Source organism: Heliangelus exortis, chromosome Z, assembly GCF_036169615.1.
Source record: "Heliangelus exortis chromosome Z, bHelExo1.hap1, whole genome shotgun sequence".
Lineage (NCBI taxonomy): Eukaryota > Metazoa > Chordata > Aves > Apodiformes > Trochilidae > Heliangelus > Heliangelus exortis.
The window spans coordinates 65,388,275-65,405,797 of NC_092454.1; the positions used below are offsets into that span (position 1 = coordinate 65,388,275).

Below are 17,523 nucleotides of genomic sequence, written 5' to 3' on the forward strand. Positions count from 1 at the left end.
ATGCTGGCCCATTACCTGTTTTGATTTGTCCTGGAACACCGAGCTCTGCAAATGCAGCTAACAAATGTTTCTTAACATCACAAGATTTTTCTCCAGTATGAGCAGATGCAAAGATATAGGCTGAAAAAGTATCAGTGATCACATGAACTTATTTTAGTCCATGATATGTCTGATGTCTCTGTGCCAGATCTGTAGGGGACTTAAACCTCTTGGATTAGTGCCTGAATGTGGCAGAGGCTGCAGAAGTTGTCAGTCAGGACATGCAGCAACAATTTGACGAGCCTGCTTCTGAGCGAGATGAAAAAAGCACCTGAGTGCATGGGCACTCTGATGATAAAACTCATGAAACAGGCATGCTTGTTGAAATAAATCAAGAAATCTGGCACCTGAATCATAGCTGCTAAAATGTCAGCAGTTTTATTGCTTCCTGCTACAGGGATGGGAAGGTTGGTATGAGAATGGATGTGAATCACAAAATAAGGAGCAGTTCAATGGTTTAACAAATAGTGAAGCTCCTTTAATAAGGCAAAAAGATGGGGATTAACAGCTTCCTTAAGATAAGTACCTTCCAGCCCAGTGACATACCTGCTATGTAATCAGAATCAGTAACAATATTAATGGCTTGTGAAAAATGTCTTAAAAGACCTCACAACTGTTCCTAGCTCTACTGCCTGTGGAGAGCCAGGCATTGTTTGAATATCATTTTGCCAATGCCCTGGTTTGGCTCTCCAGACAATGACTGATTTTCTGGTTCAGCCTGACCCATCTGTATATAAGTTAAAGCCTGTGGTAGTGGAACAGAGCTGATACTGAGATCTAAGACAGGCCCTAAGTGTCTGAGGGATTAAAAAAAAGTGACGAGGGAAATGAATAAGGCATCCCTTAAAATCTGCCAGTGGAAAGAAAGAAAGGGATGACTGTAAAAGCCAATCAATTTATTGCTGAATCAAAGGGAGAAAAATAGTGGCAGGGTCACAAAACCCGTCAAAATTAGTAAATAGGAGCAACCTCACTCTATCACATTGGCTGTGAGTTCATGTCTGCTAACACGGTTTTTACAAATTGATGTAATAAAAAGGGCCGATCCAGGACAATTAAGGGGTCTTTATTCTACGCGACCCATTGTCCTAATAACCTGACCCAGGTCCTAATAACCTGAAAGGCTCGAACTATGATTAAAAAAAACAAAGATCAAAACGGGTGTTCTCTCAGTATCACGATGAACTTCTTAAGCAGCGATCGCTGCAGAGATTTTGCTGAGATCTTGTCGCTGCTGTTGTCCCCGTCACGGCTGGCCCCGCCGCTGTCATTCACCGCGGTGCTGCCGCTGCCGACGGTGCCGTCGCAGCCCCTCTCCGCGGGCCCCCAGCGGGTCTGGTGCTGCGCGGTTCCGGCTTCCAACGCATCTCGGGCAGCGGCGGCTGCCAAGGCCCTGGGTGAGGGGCGGATACGTGGGGATAGAAATTCGCGGTTATCATCGCCACCCGACCCCTCCGCGGCTCCTCGGGGCGGGCGGGCGCGGTGCTGCCGCGGGGCGCAGCGGGGCCGCGCTGCGCTCTTACGGGCAGCGGGTATCACTGGTGTCACAGGGACTGGCGCTGGAGCACATCGCGTGCTCCATGAACACGCACAGCATTTGCGTGGTGGACAACTTTCTCGGCAGCAGCTCCAGGCGGAGGGCTGGCGGCTGCGGGTGCAAGGGCTGACCCCATCCTGCGAGCGTCCCACTGCTCCCGCTTCTTGCGGCGGCCCATTGTCAACCTCCGGGGCGGGGAGAAGAGGTTCGGTTCCCGCTCCGGATCTATCCATCCCGAATCAAACGGACCGTCACAAAGCTCCGAGGGTGCCTCGTGTGGAGCTGAGGCCACCGCCCCGACGATAGGGACAGATTGATGCCGTGCCTGAGCAGTGGGGTTGGTATCAGAGCATTTCAAAGCTGTGGTCTCGTCAGCCCGGGGCGAGTTAACAGTTTCCGACACCACATGGGCGTCGTTAGAGGGCTTAGAGCCCACATAGCGTTTTAAAGCATAGGAAAAAGTATGCCAGGGTTCCAATAATGAGGATCTTCTCCCAGGAGGCTTCTAGTTGGTGCAATCCCTATGTAGTCCCTACGGCACCCACCAGAAATACAGATTTCTGCTTAACATTAATTATTAGGTGGCTGACATTTTTTGAATTTAAAGTTTTGTTTTTAAATGAAAACTGATTTGTTGAAAGATTGAGATTAGATGTTTGGGCTGAAACTTTGAACTAAAACATGTCTTTGTTGAAGATACCATTAGCATTACCAGTGAGTTTTACTTTTTTGTTTGTTTTTAAAACTTTTTCTGGCCTCATACATGTAGAGGTAAGGACACAGCACACTGTTGATAAACATACTGATAAATTGTGCTGAACTACTTCTTTCCTAGTGTTTGTCTCATACTAATGAAAAGAGCAGTGTTCATCTGTTAAATGATTTTGAAGTTGTAAGTTACTGGATGCTACACGAATAAAAAGCTCTTCCTGAAAAGTTAACTATCTAAATGAGGGAGGGGTGGGTGAGGGAAGGCATCCAAAGCAACCACAGTGTACCCCTAGTCATCTACTTGTCAGGAGCAAGAAAAGAGGGGACATTTGTCGTCTTTCAGACCTATCCAATGTACAGGGCTCTAGATCCCACTTACCCTTTCTACATCCTAATTCCTCTTTGCGGTGTTACTGACAGAATTGAAAGCAGCAGTCACACTTGCTGCCCAAAAGCAGAGGCTGAAGTCTGAGCAGGGAATAGAATATGAACTCCTTTTGATAAGACTTATCAATCTGGGTATTGCTGCCATCAGTTTTTAGTGGATTGTGCAGATCTTTCTGTTTGCAAGCATTTTTCAAAGGTTAAAGGTGCAAAAAGGTAGAAAAAGGGCTTTTAACCACCCCCCCCCCCCAATACAGTTTCAGATCTGTAGCTTTTAAGCCATCCCTGCTGTGAACACCACCCCTGGGAACATTCACATAGCTGTCTGGAGATACAGGGAGGGTGAAAATTACTTTGATGACGTTCTCTGGGAGAACACAGTTAATTTTGACAGTGTTACAAGTGTTCTTTTTCTCTGTAATGCAGGATGTGTTGGGAAGTGGTGTTTCAATTTCATATAAATCGTGTTTAAATAACACAGTCAGTTGAGTTGATGCAGTATTTATTCAGATGCCGAACAGCTTACCCTTCCCCTCTACTCATCATTCAGGCGGGGGAGGGCTCCACTTAGTACATTGCCTTTGATACCACACCTTTCATTCACCTTCACAGTGAGCCCAGGCCCACAGGGAGGCTTTGGTGACTCCCTTTCACTTTGGTGGGAGCTTTATGTCAGAATGAAAAATGGACCAGAGACCCATTATTGTCACTTTGGCTGTGAGAAGAAACCTTACTGTCAACTGAAGACTGAATATTAAGGGAGTAGTTTCACACTAATAAATATTTAACCTTTGGTGGTAAGTATTGATTTACAGTACTGACACCCCCACTTCTCCTCATACTTGCTCTTTGTCACCATGAACTCACATCTCCTGGTGCAGCTATTTGCATGGCTTCTTTCTGGGTGGGAGTGGAAGCCAAACCTAAGCTCAGAAGCAGACAGAGGAGATGGTTTGATTTTTGCCAAGTTAGTTTCAAGCTGGTTGAGTTCCTTTATCACAGTCACAGAGCAGCCACATCTGCATTTGTGCTGACAGAGAGGAGGGAATGGTGTGTACTGGGATTATCACCAAAAATTTGTCTTGTGAAACCACAGCCTGTGCCAGGAGGGAAGGGATTGCCAACAGAGAACTAGCACCTGGTATTATGAGGCAACCATAAGGAGCCTTAGCATGAATGGAGACTAGACCCATAGATACCACAACAAAAACATACCAACAAGGGACATGCTTCCAATGACCAGTTTAAATTTCCTTTTTTTTTTTTTTTTTTTTTTTTTTTTCTTTTCTTTTTTTATATTTTTCTTTTTTCTTTTCTTTTTTTTTTTTTTTTTTTATTTTGTTTTGTTTTGTTTTGTTTTGTTTTGTTTTTTTCTCTTTTTCTCTTTTTCTTTTTTTGAATTAATGCACAGAAAGGGCTAAAAGATTGGAAACCTCACTGTACTGTGGAGGAACCAGGAACTCTCACTGGATGCTCCTTGTTTCTCCAGTCCCTTAGGAGTGGCTGATGTTTGCCAGGAGAATGAGAAACTTGTTACGAAAAGAGGAGGACTCAGGAGGGTGGCAAGGGCTGTGGGCTGCTGCAATTCTGCTCCCATGAGCAGTATATTGCCTGCTTTATTTTTGCACCTCTTTCTGGCATTACAAAAGTGTTACAAAGTTTACAGAGGAAGGGGATATAGGAAGAAAAGGGGAAAGGGCCCAGGTATACTAGCCTAGGGCTCTGCAGTCCTGTTTGTCCTCTGATACTCTTCCAGCTCTGCTTTCCTGTCCATGGCGAGTTGCAGCTCCTGCTTGATGATTTCGATCTGCTTCTCCAGCTCTGTAAGCTCTTGCATCACTGAGGTTCTAGCAATGCTGAGGGACTCTGCTTTCCCATTGGTGGTTAAGGAAGCTGGAGTCTCTGTCCTCACCTGTGGCAGGGGAATATCTTGGTGCTGTCGGATCGTCACCTCATTTTGCTCTTCATCGGTGCAGATATATTTTTTCCGGTGACAGTTTCTCAGACTGGCTGTATTCCAGACAGCATGCTGGCTGTTCCCTACATTGGACCTGGACAGAGATGTGAGAGTTAATACAACATCAGAACTTGCTTTTATGTATGTGCAATCCTCCCCTCTGAGCCATCCTACTGGAAAAACATGATGCTGTTTATCCTTGGGCTTATTTTTCTTCAGAAGTACAAAATCATGAATACAAATGAATACAGACAGCGAAGACTAGAACAGAAGTCTAAAATTCATCTTCCCCCACCAAACTTTTTTAGTTAGTTACGAAATTGCAGTCCTCTCAACTCCAGCTCAGGAAAATGTGAGTCCTCCTCCAAAGCCTTCTGAAACCTTCTGTGGTTGCAGTGCCCTAAGTTCTTTCCAGCACTTGTCCTTTGTGTGTTAATGCTCTGTGCGAGCTTGGGAATTTGCTGCCGTGGAGAAAGAAAGAGGGTGCCTGGAGTTATGTGGAGAAATGAAGGGGAAGGTGTGCCCTTCAGACTTGAAGTCTTGCAGAGTAGCTGTTTGCATTTCGGGGGGGTGGACGCGATACTGTGGAGTGTCCAAACCTGGCAGTACACAGACATGAGATTCCTGACAAAATAAACAGAATCTGGAGTTCTTGAGCTGTGGGAGAAATTCCCATTTGAGGACTTTTTCAAATGCTTTGATTTATTCCTACAGAAAAGTAATTCCAAATTATTTTTATTACAGAGAATCTTTTCTCTGTTTACTGGGAACTTGACTGTGCACTGCTTGCACATCAGGGTTTCTCAGGGTTTCTTCCCAATGAGAGAAGCACCCTGTGACCTCTGCTCTCCAACTGGAACAAAAGGACACAGTTTGATGTTGTAGGAGAGGAGCTTGGCTTTCCTACCTGCATTACCTTTCAGATAGATCTTTGTGCATTCATATTATAAACAGGCTGAAACTGATGTAGCTGATGTTCAAATTGCTCCATCGTGAGGGCTTTTTGGACATCCTTGGTCAGAATACTTATTAATGTGAGCTACCAATCAGCAGGTTAGGGAAGAGGATTAACATTTCAGGATTGAGTTTGCTGAGAACAATTGGTTTCAGTAGGATTCTGGAGCTGGCAGCAGGTATTTTTCTCATCTGCCTGCAGAGAAGGCAGTTGGAAAATGGAAATTTCTTTAGAGGAGGTGGTGAGGAGGATTGGTTTTGAAAAGAAGGGATGGTAGAGGGAGGGAGATGGGGAGGCTTTAGGAATGGAAGCCCCAGCCTGGGTCATGGTCTAGAGGCTCAGGGAACCCCACCAGGAACTTGAATGTAGGGTTGTTTATTGTGAAGATCAGCAATTTCATCATTCAGAATAAAAGACAGGAAGACTCTCAAGTCTTGTGCTAAACTGGATGTGTGTTTTGTGATGCAATTATGTTAATACCCTGAAGAGATGAAAACAAATATCTCTCAAGCATGTTTCAGGCAGGGAATAGGATTAACCTGGGCTTGTAGAAATTGTTACAGCATTTCCAGGTCCAAGAGCAGAAGGCCACCACAATGCATCTCCACACAGTCTAGACAGGTCACCAAGGTAACCAAATAAGGTCACCAAGAATGAGCAAAGTACTGCCAAGGAGTGGTGGCGCCCAAAGCTTTCTGCCTGCTGTGTAGCTCTGTAGAGCCCACAGTCCCTGGGCTGCTGGCAGCCAGAGTGACCGACTTGTCTTGGAGCAGAAGTACACATCTTAGAGAAGCTGCAGCCCTTTGCTTTGTAAATATTTATCAAGAGTCACATCATTAATCTATAGTTGCTGATACATTTTTCTTTCACAAATCAAACCACAGCTTTTTGGCAAGTATTAACAGCTGACATAGCTCCTGCTGCTGGTAGTGATGCTTTTTTCTGTGGGTCTGGGCAGGTGATTTTAACAAAGGCCAGTGTTCACAGTTAACACTCAGATTTCACCAAGTAAATGAAACCCTTCACAATTTGGCCTCTGATGCTGAGCAGCTCTCCTAGTTATTTGAAAGTTATGACCTGAAAAAAAACCTGTGGATTTTCTTACCTGGGAGAAAAAGCAGTAGCAAGATTCAAATTATTTCCACCTTTGTTCCTGTATCTTGGTACTTGTAATAATTTCACAGTCCCCAGCAAGAATAAAAGAAAGTCTAATAGCCTAATTGATTTTAGAGCCCTGGGTCATACCTTGCTACCTCAGTATCCATGACAAGTTGGGCACCATCTTACTGGGTGTTTTGAGTTAAATTCACCATAATTCTCTGCAAGCAGCAGCTCAGACCATGAAAAGCAAGGATGGTGGGTGGGTGTGGATGCACACACATGTGGGCTGGATGCTGTGGAAGCAGCAGTTTTTGGGCAGCAGAACATTGTCACTTTCAACGTCAAAAAAGTGGTTTTGTGGGTTTTTTTCTAAGCCATTCTCTAACCCATTATTTCTAAGCTTATGGCTGTCTCCTTGTGTTTTGAAACTTTGCTCTGCCTAGTATCTGGTAAATAATTAAGCTGGTACCTAAGCTGGTGCTTTTTGTATCAGCAAAGACATACTTTTCCTCTGGAAAAGTCTCTCTCCAGCCATGTCAGTGCCTCAGGTTGTGGGACTGTGAATGTTACCACCTAGGGAGGAAGGTGTAGGAGGAGGAAATGTTTTGCTGTTCAACTATCAAAAGCAAGGAGTTGCTGTGTACAAGAAGGTGCCCCCCTATGGGGTTCTGTGGGACAGTAAAATGAAGGAATGAACAGATGAAGTTAATTGCATGTGCTCTAATACAGTTGTTTGTGTATAGGCACTCTGGAAGCTTATAGATGCTTATGTCTTACATTTACTGCCACTAGTGCTATAATGGCAAACTAAACACAACATATATTTACATACCTGGGTTTCACTTAGGCCAAATATCTAGCAACAGCCTGGGAAACATCTCTTTTCTATGATGCGTGGCTAAACTTGTCTGTAGAAATGCAATACTGATGCCTGTGTCTTTAAAAAGTGCACTATCAGTTTTGAGTTAATAAGCAAAAGTATAGTTTTAATAAAACACCTTGTGTTCCTTGTAGCTATAAATGAGATTGTCTCCTCTTCAGAAAACATAGGCTTTGAAAACAGGGCAAAGTTGTTACCTACTTTTTTCTTCCAACAAGAGTTGTTTGATACAAAGGTTTCTGAAAGGTCTGCATTTTCCTCCTCTCAGCTTTATTATTTCTCATTCTAAAAAATAAGAAAGCTGAAAAAGTTTCTAACATATACACTGCCTGATCTATTTATTCATTGTGAAGCAATCTCACAGGGCCCTAGTTATCTGCTAGTGCTTTATTATGTGAGTAATTAATTACCTAAAAAACTAGGACAGCGGACTTAAAAAACTGCAATGCCTGTCTTTAGAATAGGATTGTGTTTATTAACTGTAGGCAAAATCATGAAAGAACAGAATTTCTAAATCTAATATTTTCAATTGAAACAATTAATTAATTTCCACTTTTTCCCCTTGTCACTTCTTTCTTGTTTCCATTCCTTTTGAATTTATTATCTTCGAGGTGTATTGGATCCATAACATATTCATTTCAAAGTAATTTTTGTAATTTGTGTTTTAAAGCATAAAAACTACCTACCTCTTTTCCACTCGCTTTGTCTTAGGCTGGCATTTTTCCTCAATAAATGAACTGTTCAAAGCACGATGTAATCTCTGGGGGCAAAAGAAGAAAATAAATTAGTAAAAGCAAGATTAAGAATAGCTCCATAAATAAGTAAACAATTTGGGCTTTGTGTGATGGACTAGAGCATAAACTGTTTTGCATGTTCAAGGATACAAGCAATGTCTGTGCTTTGTCATTACAACAGATTTATTTTCCCTTAGTTTCCCATGGAAGGGCAACTTGAAAGGTTCATAAATAGTTTGCAAACAATCCTTGGTGCTAGAATGCCTCAGGAAAAAAAGCGAATCTTGGCAAACTTAATTATTTTCTAAAAAGTCTCTTTCACTGTGCTGCTTTAAAGCAATACAATCTCCTTTTTGTGTCTTTTGCGGCAAGGTAATCTCTTCCTTTAGACCAAACACCCAGAGCAATTTTCTTCGATTATTTTTCTTAGAATAATGAAGGAAGTTGCCCAGCACTTCCTGCATGCATCAAAAGTTTGGGAGCCCATAACAGTGAAATGCAGTGTTCTGGTTAGCCTGGTCAGGATAACAATACTGTTGCTTCCGGTGTTCAAAAGAGCTGAAAACTTTCACATGCAAATAGAAAGGTCTCTTCTATAGGCCTTTCAGCTGTGAATATTTGAACTGTTTACTCCATGCTTCTCATTCTATTACTAAGCAAACTGCCTTAAATTCCATGAAGCTGCTGTCATACCTCAAATGCTTCAAAGCTTGTACAACCTTTTACACCTTCTTCTTGTCCAGTCTTTCTTCATCAGCCACATGACTTTCACAGGGTTATTTCTGAATACCTACCTGACTTGTATGGAGCCAGTACTTCATCTTGGACTTCTTCCTGATTCGTGGTAGGACCAGTCTGTACACGATGTGTTCCCCAATCGTAGTGAGAATGGACAAACCAAACCCAACACACAACATCACAAAGAGCCCAGAAAAATGCTTGATGCCCATCTGCAGTGTCTGTGAATAAAATCAAAAGGGGAAGATAATAAAGTAGGCTGCTAGCATATTTTAACAGGTTCTCCTGTTTTGTCATTTGGAAAAGCAGTCTGATGGAACACACAGTGGTGAAATGCTGCAGAGTGGCCTGGATACTGTTTTCAATAAAGCCTTCCTGTGCTGCAGAAAGCTTGGTGTTCTGGCAGGGGAAAGAACCTATCATGGGAATGAGAATCAGCCAAAGACCAGGGAATTTTTTTTCCTCATGCTGCTTCTCTAATGAAATTAAGTTTTGAAGATATACAAGAATATAGTATTTGTGGTGGCTTTGAGTTTGTAAAAGCAAATACTGCTTGACAGAATACAGTCAATGATCTGTAGAGCAAGTCCTTCATCAGCAGTGAGCTAAGACTGATTGTTCGTATTTTCTGGGAACTGATCATTAACTTCCCCATTTTATGCTTTACCCTTGATGAAAGGTCACTGAGAAAATGTTTTGAAGCTGCAGCACAAACATGGCACCTCTCCACTCCCTGCATAATAGCACTGAAATTTTGTTAGGAGCTCCGACTGCACTTCAGAAAAACAGAACATCTCACCTTGTTCCACCAACCCACCCTCTTCATGTAGGAAGAGGAAGCCTTTAATTAATTTGAGGTTCTTACTGGCATTAATAATTTCTGAAGACCAACAAAACATGTACGGCAGCAGTGTGTGGGTCAGGTTTGCATGTTATATGTAAACTTGGTGCCTTGATTCTCATGCCACTGAACTCAGTTATAAGTTATCAATAACTAAAACTTTGTAGTAGCAGTTACAGCCCACAGATTACTTTGGAAATATTTCCAAGAATGCAAATTCTGCTTTTGATTTTCTATTAAAGAATGTCATTCACATATCAGGAAAAAAAAAAAGAAGAAAATTGCTTGGGTAGGTTTGCATGTTGGGAGATGATAGCTGGGACACTGTCACTCTGGACCCATTGGCCTGTGTGTTTCTTCAGCCTGCTGTTAGCTGGGTGGGTGGGGATTGTGCTGCTATGACTATAGCTGTTTAATACAGAAAAGAAACAGGATTTAGTTGAAAGATCACAGAATGTTTGCAAAATGTTCTTATGAGGTCATTTTAAGCCAAAGAGTTGATCAGTGATGAGTCCATTGAAGCTGGAGGTATTGTAAGTCCATGTACTTTCATTGGGTGACTGTGAACAGTCTATCTTCTGTGGTTTTTGTTTGTTTGCTTTTTGTTTGTTTTTTTTTTTAATTTTTGAGTTCTTTAAAACAAAATGATATGAGATGGCATACCACAGACTTTTAAAAGAGATTCAGCAATTTAGGAAAGTAAGAATTCTTGAGTGTGGCGCTGGCAATGAACTAATTTCAGGATTTCTTTGCCAAAATCAACCTTCTTGCCCTAAAATGCACTGAGCAGAATTTTTGGGAAGAGGATTTTTGTACCAGTGAACAAACACTTCAAGGGAGTTGAATGGTATAACGGTAGAAGCAATTTCTAAAATTTTCTGCAGCCTGGAAAGAAAAGTGGAAAACCACAATATAGTGATTGTGGGGTAGAATGGTGTCTTTGCATGAGGGTTTTCTGATGCTGAGAGTGCATCAGTTGAACTTAAAAGAAAAATTTCCTTCTCAACATTGTTATTTCTTATTGGTAAAAGCCTATTGTCCCATATTTTGTCCTTCCATCTAGGGGAACATGAGGGCAACATAAAAATAACAGGTGGTAAACCAGGCAAAACCTGAAGTATTTGATTGGAATTCTGTGTTACCTAGCCTGTTTCTTTTAATTAGCAGTGGAGCCTAACTTTTAGCCCAGGTTGCATAAGAGCAGAATGAGGCCCCACTTCTCACCTTTTTCTCAGGCCCATCTCTGAATTCAGCCATACAAGTATCTAAGAACCAAAAGGCTATTAATCATTCTAGCTAAACATATCAGTTAAATATGCTTTTGCTCATTCCCCATGAAATTATTAATGCAAATCACTTGCTACCCAAAAATGATGTTCAAGGGCAAGTATGAAACAACTTCCTTTGAGATGTAGAGTTAACAGTAGATATTAAGAATAAATTCAATGAGAAACAGAATAATTATAAAGGAACAGATTTGCTCAGTCATGTGATGAACAAGCCTATCTACATATGCTCCCAGGCTATAGCTGCTTGGTGAGATGCAGGGTAACAGTCTGGGTGGGCACTGCCATAAACTCCCATGGTGGCAGGAACCAGTGAATCAGATGGGTGAAGGTCCTTTTGTTCAGGTGCTTCTGAACTAATGCATAAGTCCCCAGAGGCAGGGGAGGCCAGATGTACTTGTGTTTGTCTACTGTGTGATAGGAAGGATTTCTATTGCCTTGAGAATAGATACTAGGTTTAATGGAAAATGATAAAGGTCTAGCCATGTCAAATAACAGCGAGACAGAGTGGGGATTTCTGCAGAAGTGAGATATCTCCTCCAGCATGAAGTTGGTGTTTTATGTCACTCCAGTTCTGCTGCAGAGAGAACAGTTGGGCAGCTCCTTTCATGAGAAATAGCCTCCTTGTCTTCAGTAAAGCTGGTCTGATTAATGCTGATGAGGGTCTGGCCCTGTCCTCTGCAGAATAGTTTTATACCTTCCCTGGAAATAGGTGAAAGAAATTCCATCATTGGCATCTTGGATGCATTTTTCACTTGTCATGGATAGCTTTTGAAATTGTCCCAAACAAGACATCTTTTCCTAGCAAAGAAAATGCCAAAACAAAGCATCAATAATAGTTCATCTAGCAATAGAGAAGATGATGCATAGAGAGAGCTGCCCAACAAAGACTGCTAACTGGAGGGAAATTTTTGTGACTAAATTAAGTGGGAAAATGAAGTAGGGAATGAAGCAGTGTATGGAGTGTATGGAGTGATTCCTTATAGCAGTACCAGCACATTTACAAAGCATTGTAAAAAGGCAATTTATCAGCTATTCATAATTGCTGTAGACACACATGTTAAATAATACAGCCATCTAATGGAGACACCTCTCATTTCCATAGCTTCATCCTGATCCTATCAGAGCAGCAAGCTCTACTGTTTATTTGTAGTTTGTGTATGTATTTGTTAAGTGCATATAAAGGATATATTTGGAAAGAGCAGCAATAAACTGGATTCTCTGCATCACTGCTTTGCTCTCTGCTGAAGTGGTAGGGGTCAGGTGTGTGTGTTTGAGCTTTGCTATAGAAAACCAACTAATGACTTTCTCCACTGCAGTATTTTTTAATGTATTTTTAAGGAATAAAAGCCCATAGTGTCGTGTATTTTCTATTAACCTAGGATAAAAATACAGTCCTTGCTTCAACTTTGTCATCTTAAATTGAGAAAGCAGAACCCTGCATTTTAGCAGGAACTCAGTCATGCTATTTAGTGTTTCTGAAGCAATATGCAATAATTATCAGTCCTGTGATAATAACAGATAAACTGGCAACAGCCTCTAATTTATTTGCCACTTGAGAACTGGGATTTTGGCAGTTTTTGAAAACCATTAGAAGTGGAGGTAGCTACTTTTTTATATATATCCTTGGTAAAATTCTTCTGATTTATCAGCCCATATATGCAATTCCTACCTATACATATCCTGCCATCTCCTCTGTAGTAATCTGCTTTTTCTTTGGGCTTTGAAGAAAAGGGGATGCAGAGAAGAGAGTTTGATATGTGTGTTCTGTTTGAATGGGGGAGCAGAGACAAAAAAGAGCACTCAGTGATATCATCTCTACTACAAGGGACTGTGAAAACTTTTCTCTGGTTGTAATGGCAGCAGTGAAAAATCCATCAAATATGCTCATGCTCCAGCTCTGACTAATGAGAAGCCTGTAAAGATTTTGGTGGGAACTTTGCAGGTTGTCAGCACAGCACAGGTACTGGTGCTGAACCCAGACACTGCATAGGGGTATCATGTGTGTGTATTAGCTATAATGTGTTTTTTCCCCTCAGGCAAGTCCAGGTGCCACTACCTCTTCCCACACTGAGATGACACCTTCACATCTCAAATCTTTGTCATGCTGTGACACCTTTGTTCATCACATTTCCAGCCCTCCAGTGGGTAAGGCTCAGGTCTCCTCCCCAGACAGCATACATGCAGGTTAAGCAAATTGTCTTGGCAGCAGAGTCTCTGTTCCTGTTTGTTGTGTTGGTTTTTCACATGTTGGTAGCAGGGTTTCATGAAAGGTGACTGATGGGGAACTTTTACTTATGAGCACTGGGCAGTTTGTTCCCTTTGTGGAGGGTTCTGCATGGCCTTCCCTTGACCCTTGCAGCACACAAGGGACAAGCACATAAACCACAGCTTCAAGGTGATGCCTAGAAAACTGACTGGTGAGTTGTGAGGGGAATGGTATAACAAAACAGGCAACTGAATTTTCACCTAAAGTACTAGATAAAACTGTATTTTTTAACTAGAAGATTTTTAGAATTGATTCTGTGTCTCAGCAATTTCTCTAGGCAAAAAGAGAATACAGCCCTGGATACAGCTACTGGAGTAAGATTCTCATGATCAAAGGAAGCTCCTTATGTCTCATCTCTGGGGAATTAGCAGGAAGGCAAGTCTGCTGTGCTACAGGAGCTTTCACTTTTAAGACAGCTGTGATAATTAATAGCATTTTTGTCTGGTACATTTTTTGAAGTTTAATCAAAAGGTTGTTAAAGTGTAGAGTAACAAGAGGTCATTGAATGAAGCGCTTGTCAGGAACAGATACATCAGCTACATTAAAAAGAAAATTCCCCAGATACCTGTCTTGTTAGATGATAATACAATCTTCAAATAAGTGAGCTCAGAAATAGCAGTGAATACACACTTTTGTTTAAATGGGATTTCTTGTGTTGAATTAATCACACACCAAAAAAAGACAAAAATTGAAATGAACAAATTGAATAAAAAGAAATTGAATTTTCTTCTATGAATATGTGATGTTAAAATATATAATTTATTTCACACTGAAACAATCCTTATGAAAAAATTAAAACTATAACAAGAGATGCAGAAATACACCAATGGTGTAGGTATTAAAGCAGTCACTCCTTTTCAAAAACACCTAGTCAGAAGTAAGAGGTTTGCAGACAAGATGCTCAGATGACCACTGACAGCCAGGAAACAGAATCATAGAAATTAGAAAATGAATTGTTTAAAGGGAGAATGGTCATGCACTCACTTCCTCAGGGAACATGTAGGATTGGTTGGTTTAATATTTGGTTGAACACTCAAATATGAAGAGAGCACATCCTTCCAGCTATGTGTTTTGTACCAGCTATGTGTTTTGTACACCATTTGGATACCTTGAGCTAAAAGTGCATGCTCTAAGCTTCAGACATGCTCAATCTTGTGATTCTTCAGTACTTCATCTTTTTTTGGCAGTCTAGGGAACCTGATGTAAAGTTGCTATTCTAATTAGAGAAGTCTGTTTCTCATAAAGAATGGCCACAAGTGGTGCAACAAGCTGGTGTAACTACTCTGATTTAATACCATGACATGGTATTATTAAATCGGGAAGATCTACTCATGTCCTGCAGTTCTACTTAGACTTTAAGATCTGCTGCTCTTCTTTTCTTAGTGTGGTACCTCAGTGCACCATTTCTAGGATGAAGTCCTATCACTGGTACAAGGAGCTGACACACATGCTAAAAAGTGGTCAAGGTAATATTAGAAATTTGGGATGCACTGAATTTCCACTGTTCCTTTTGTTGTTGTTGGTCTCTGTGTTAGCTGTTTTCGCTTCCCTGTGAAATGGCCCAGAATCACTGACAGATCCTGCAGATAGTGATTCACATAATTGAGTGGAATCACACCTGTTGTGCAGTGTGCCAGATCACTTTTTCTAATCTCACATCACATGCCCTGTTCGTCTCCAGAAGTGCTCTCTAATGCATGCACTGAATGCCTAACCTAGCAGCACAGTTTTGCTGATGTCTTTCTTGTGCTCTGAACATTGCTGGGCTTCGCACCTCTAATGCTTCCCTTCACCTACTGCCCATCTCTGGCATGTGTGTTTATCTGCTGTACATGGGAAATGAGGAGAATTAATCAACTTGAGCAAATCCTCATCTATGTGACCCAAGTTCATGGCTTACCTCTGTGACAGCAAAGCTTCTTTTCCCACATGGCACGACCTTGTACCATTTGTCGTGCAGAACATCCATGAAACCATTGGACTTGTACTGGCTTATCAGTTCAGAGATATTTGACGTGAGAGGAGAGTTGGGGGGAAGACCAATACCATATCCTAGGAGAAAAAAACAGTACAATCACCTCTCTCTTACTTGTTTGCTTTTTTCTCAAGTATAATCATTTCAGCTGTCAACTACCAGTGTAGCAGAGCAAGCATCATTTTGCTTCAGCAAGCCAGTTCAACTCTGGAAACTGGCTTTCCACAGATGGAGAATGCTGAGATGAGACTTCTTGCTGTGCAAAATAAAGTAGTCTAATATGAACAGGATATGCAAATTCACAATTACTATGGTCATGAGAGTAATACATAAAACTGGAGGTCCAAAACCTTAAGATGCAAGTATACATAGATTAATAAATCTGCATAATCTCTAGAAGCAGCCTTTTGCATGGCCTTGCCATGGGTTCTTGTTTTTTACCTTATAATAGCAATGCAAAAGGGCCTTAATGTCAAGTTAAGCATCTTGTGATCCATGTAGTTTTAGGTCAGTAGATGTGACTGTTGTACCAGATGTGACATTTTCTTGCGTATTTTCTGGTGATAAGGTGTCTGCATGTAGATGTATATGGGAGCAGTCTGTATTGTTGTCCCACAGCAAATTAAAACCCAGGGACTAGGCTTTCTGTTCACACAGTTCTGCAATGGCAGTGGCATGGGACTTCAGATAATAATAAATACAGCTTTTAGCCACTGTGTCATCTTTTAACATGTTAAGGTGCAAGTACAGAGCAGAGTAAGTGAAAATAGATTCAGTAACTCTAAATATGGTTTTGAAATTGGTAGAATCTAAGTTTGGACTTATACAAACACGTAATTCATGCCTGGAAGACATGCAGTTGAATACAGAGGTGTTCTGCCAATTGCCTGTAGAGATTCCTTTTTAGTCCACTGTAGATTTGTGGTTTTCAGTTCAGAATTCAGAGTTTCAGATTGTATCTTAAAAAAAAGAGCAATAACGTGGGAGGAGAAAAAATACCCCATAAAAGAACATGAGTGGTAAATTTGCCATCATAATGAATGGCTTGCTTTCCAATGATTCAGACTGATGTGATATGTGTACCTACAATACAACAGTATCCCTTCCTATTGATTTTTGTACATTGTGACTATAGAACCACGCAAATACAGAATCACAGAATCAGAGAATGTTTAGGTTTGGAAAGGATGTTAAAGATCATCCAGCTCCAACCCCCCTGCATGGGCAAGGACACCTCCCACCAGCCCAGGTTGCTCAAGGCCCCATCCAACCTGGCCTTGAAAACTGCCAGAGAGAGGGCATCCACAGCCTCCCTGAGCAACCTGTTCCAGTGTCTCACCATCCTCAAATTAAGGACTTTTTCCCTAATATCTAACCTAAATCTCCTCTTCAAGTTTTAAACAATTACCCCTTGTCTTCTCACTACACACCTGTGTGAAAACCCCTACCCCAGCTTGCTTGTAGGCCACCTTCAGGTATTGGAAAGTTCCTATAAGGTCACCTCAGAGTCTCTGCTTCTCCAGGCTGGTATTTGCTAACAGTGAAGGAATGGTTTCAGAGAAGGCATTGCTAGTGCTCATGAATACCATGTTTTTAGCATATTTAAGTGTTTTGTAATTAGGGGATACAAAGTCAACTTCTGTAAAAACATATGGTTTGGGTCTTATTAGTTTTTCTATATTAAAATTTGCTTTACTTGATTACAAATTGTGGAAGCTGATAGTTTACTTTAGTAGAGCTGACCTTGCTGAAATGAAAGATACATCAGGTTGCACATCCATGATGAAACATACAGCTGCACATGCACAAATCCTGCTACAGCCTGAACAGCTCTCTGTGTATCTATCCTTCCCCATAGCAAAGAGGAAAGAAGGTGGATTGCTTTCAGGTCTCTGGTGTGAGTTCAAGTGGGAGAGACTGAAGAGGCACCGCAAGAAGCAGCATTCTGCAAAATGTCTAGTGGTGGTGACCTGTAGCTGAAATGATTAAAATGCTTAACTTCCTCTGGCCTTTGTTTAGCATATTACCTTCATCAGTCAGGTTTGTAGATTTCTGAAGGAGGCTGATTTTATGTGTGATGGGAGCGGACAGAGTGATTGCCCTTAGAAGGGAGGAA

The 17,523-nt window shown here is 41.4% G+C and overlaps 1 protein-coding gene across 1 annotated transcript in view; it reads right to left on the reverse strand.

Moving 5' to 3' along the window:
• Window positions 1-3,156: 3,156 nt before the first annotated feature.
• Window positions 3,157-17,523, reverse strand: part of GRIN3A (glutamate ionotropic receptor NMDA type subunit 3A) — a 71,132-nt gene continuing 56,765 nt past the window's right edge. Inside the window, exons 6-9 of the mRNA XM_071730037.1 lie at window positions 15,333-15,484; window positions 9,093-9,257; window positions 8,251-8,324; window positions 3,157-4,722 (exon numbers count right to left, since the gene is read on the reverse strand). Coding sequence (XP_071586138.1) covers window positions 4,386-4,722; window positions 8,251-8,324; window positions 9,093-9,257; window positions 15,333-15,484 — 728 coding nt within the window. The 3' untranslated portion in view covers window positions 3,157-4,385. The remainder of the gene's footprint in view (window positions 4,723-8,250; window positions 8,325-9,092; window positions 9,258-15,332; window positions 15,485-17,523) is intronic.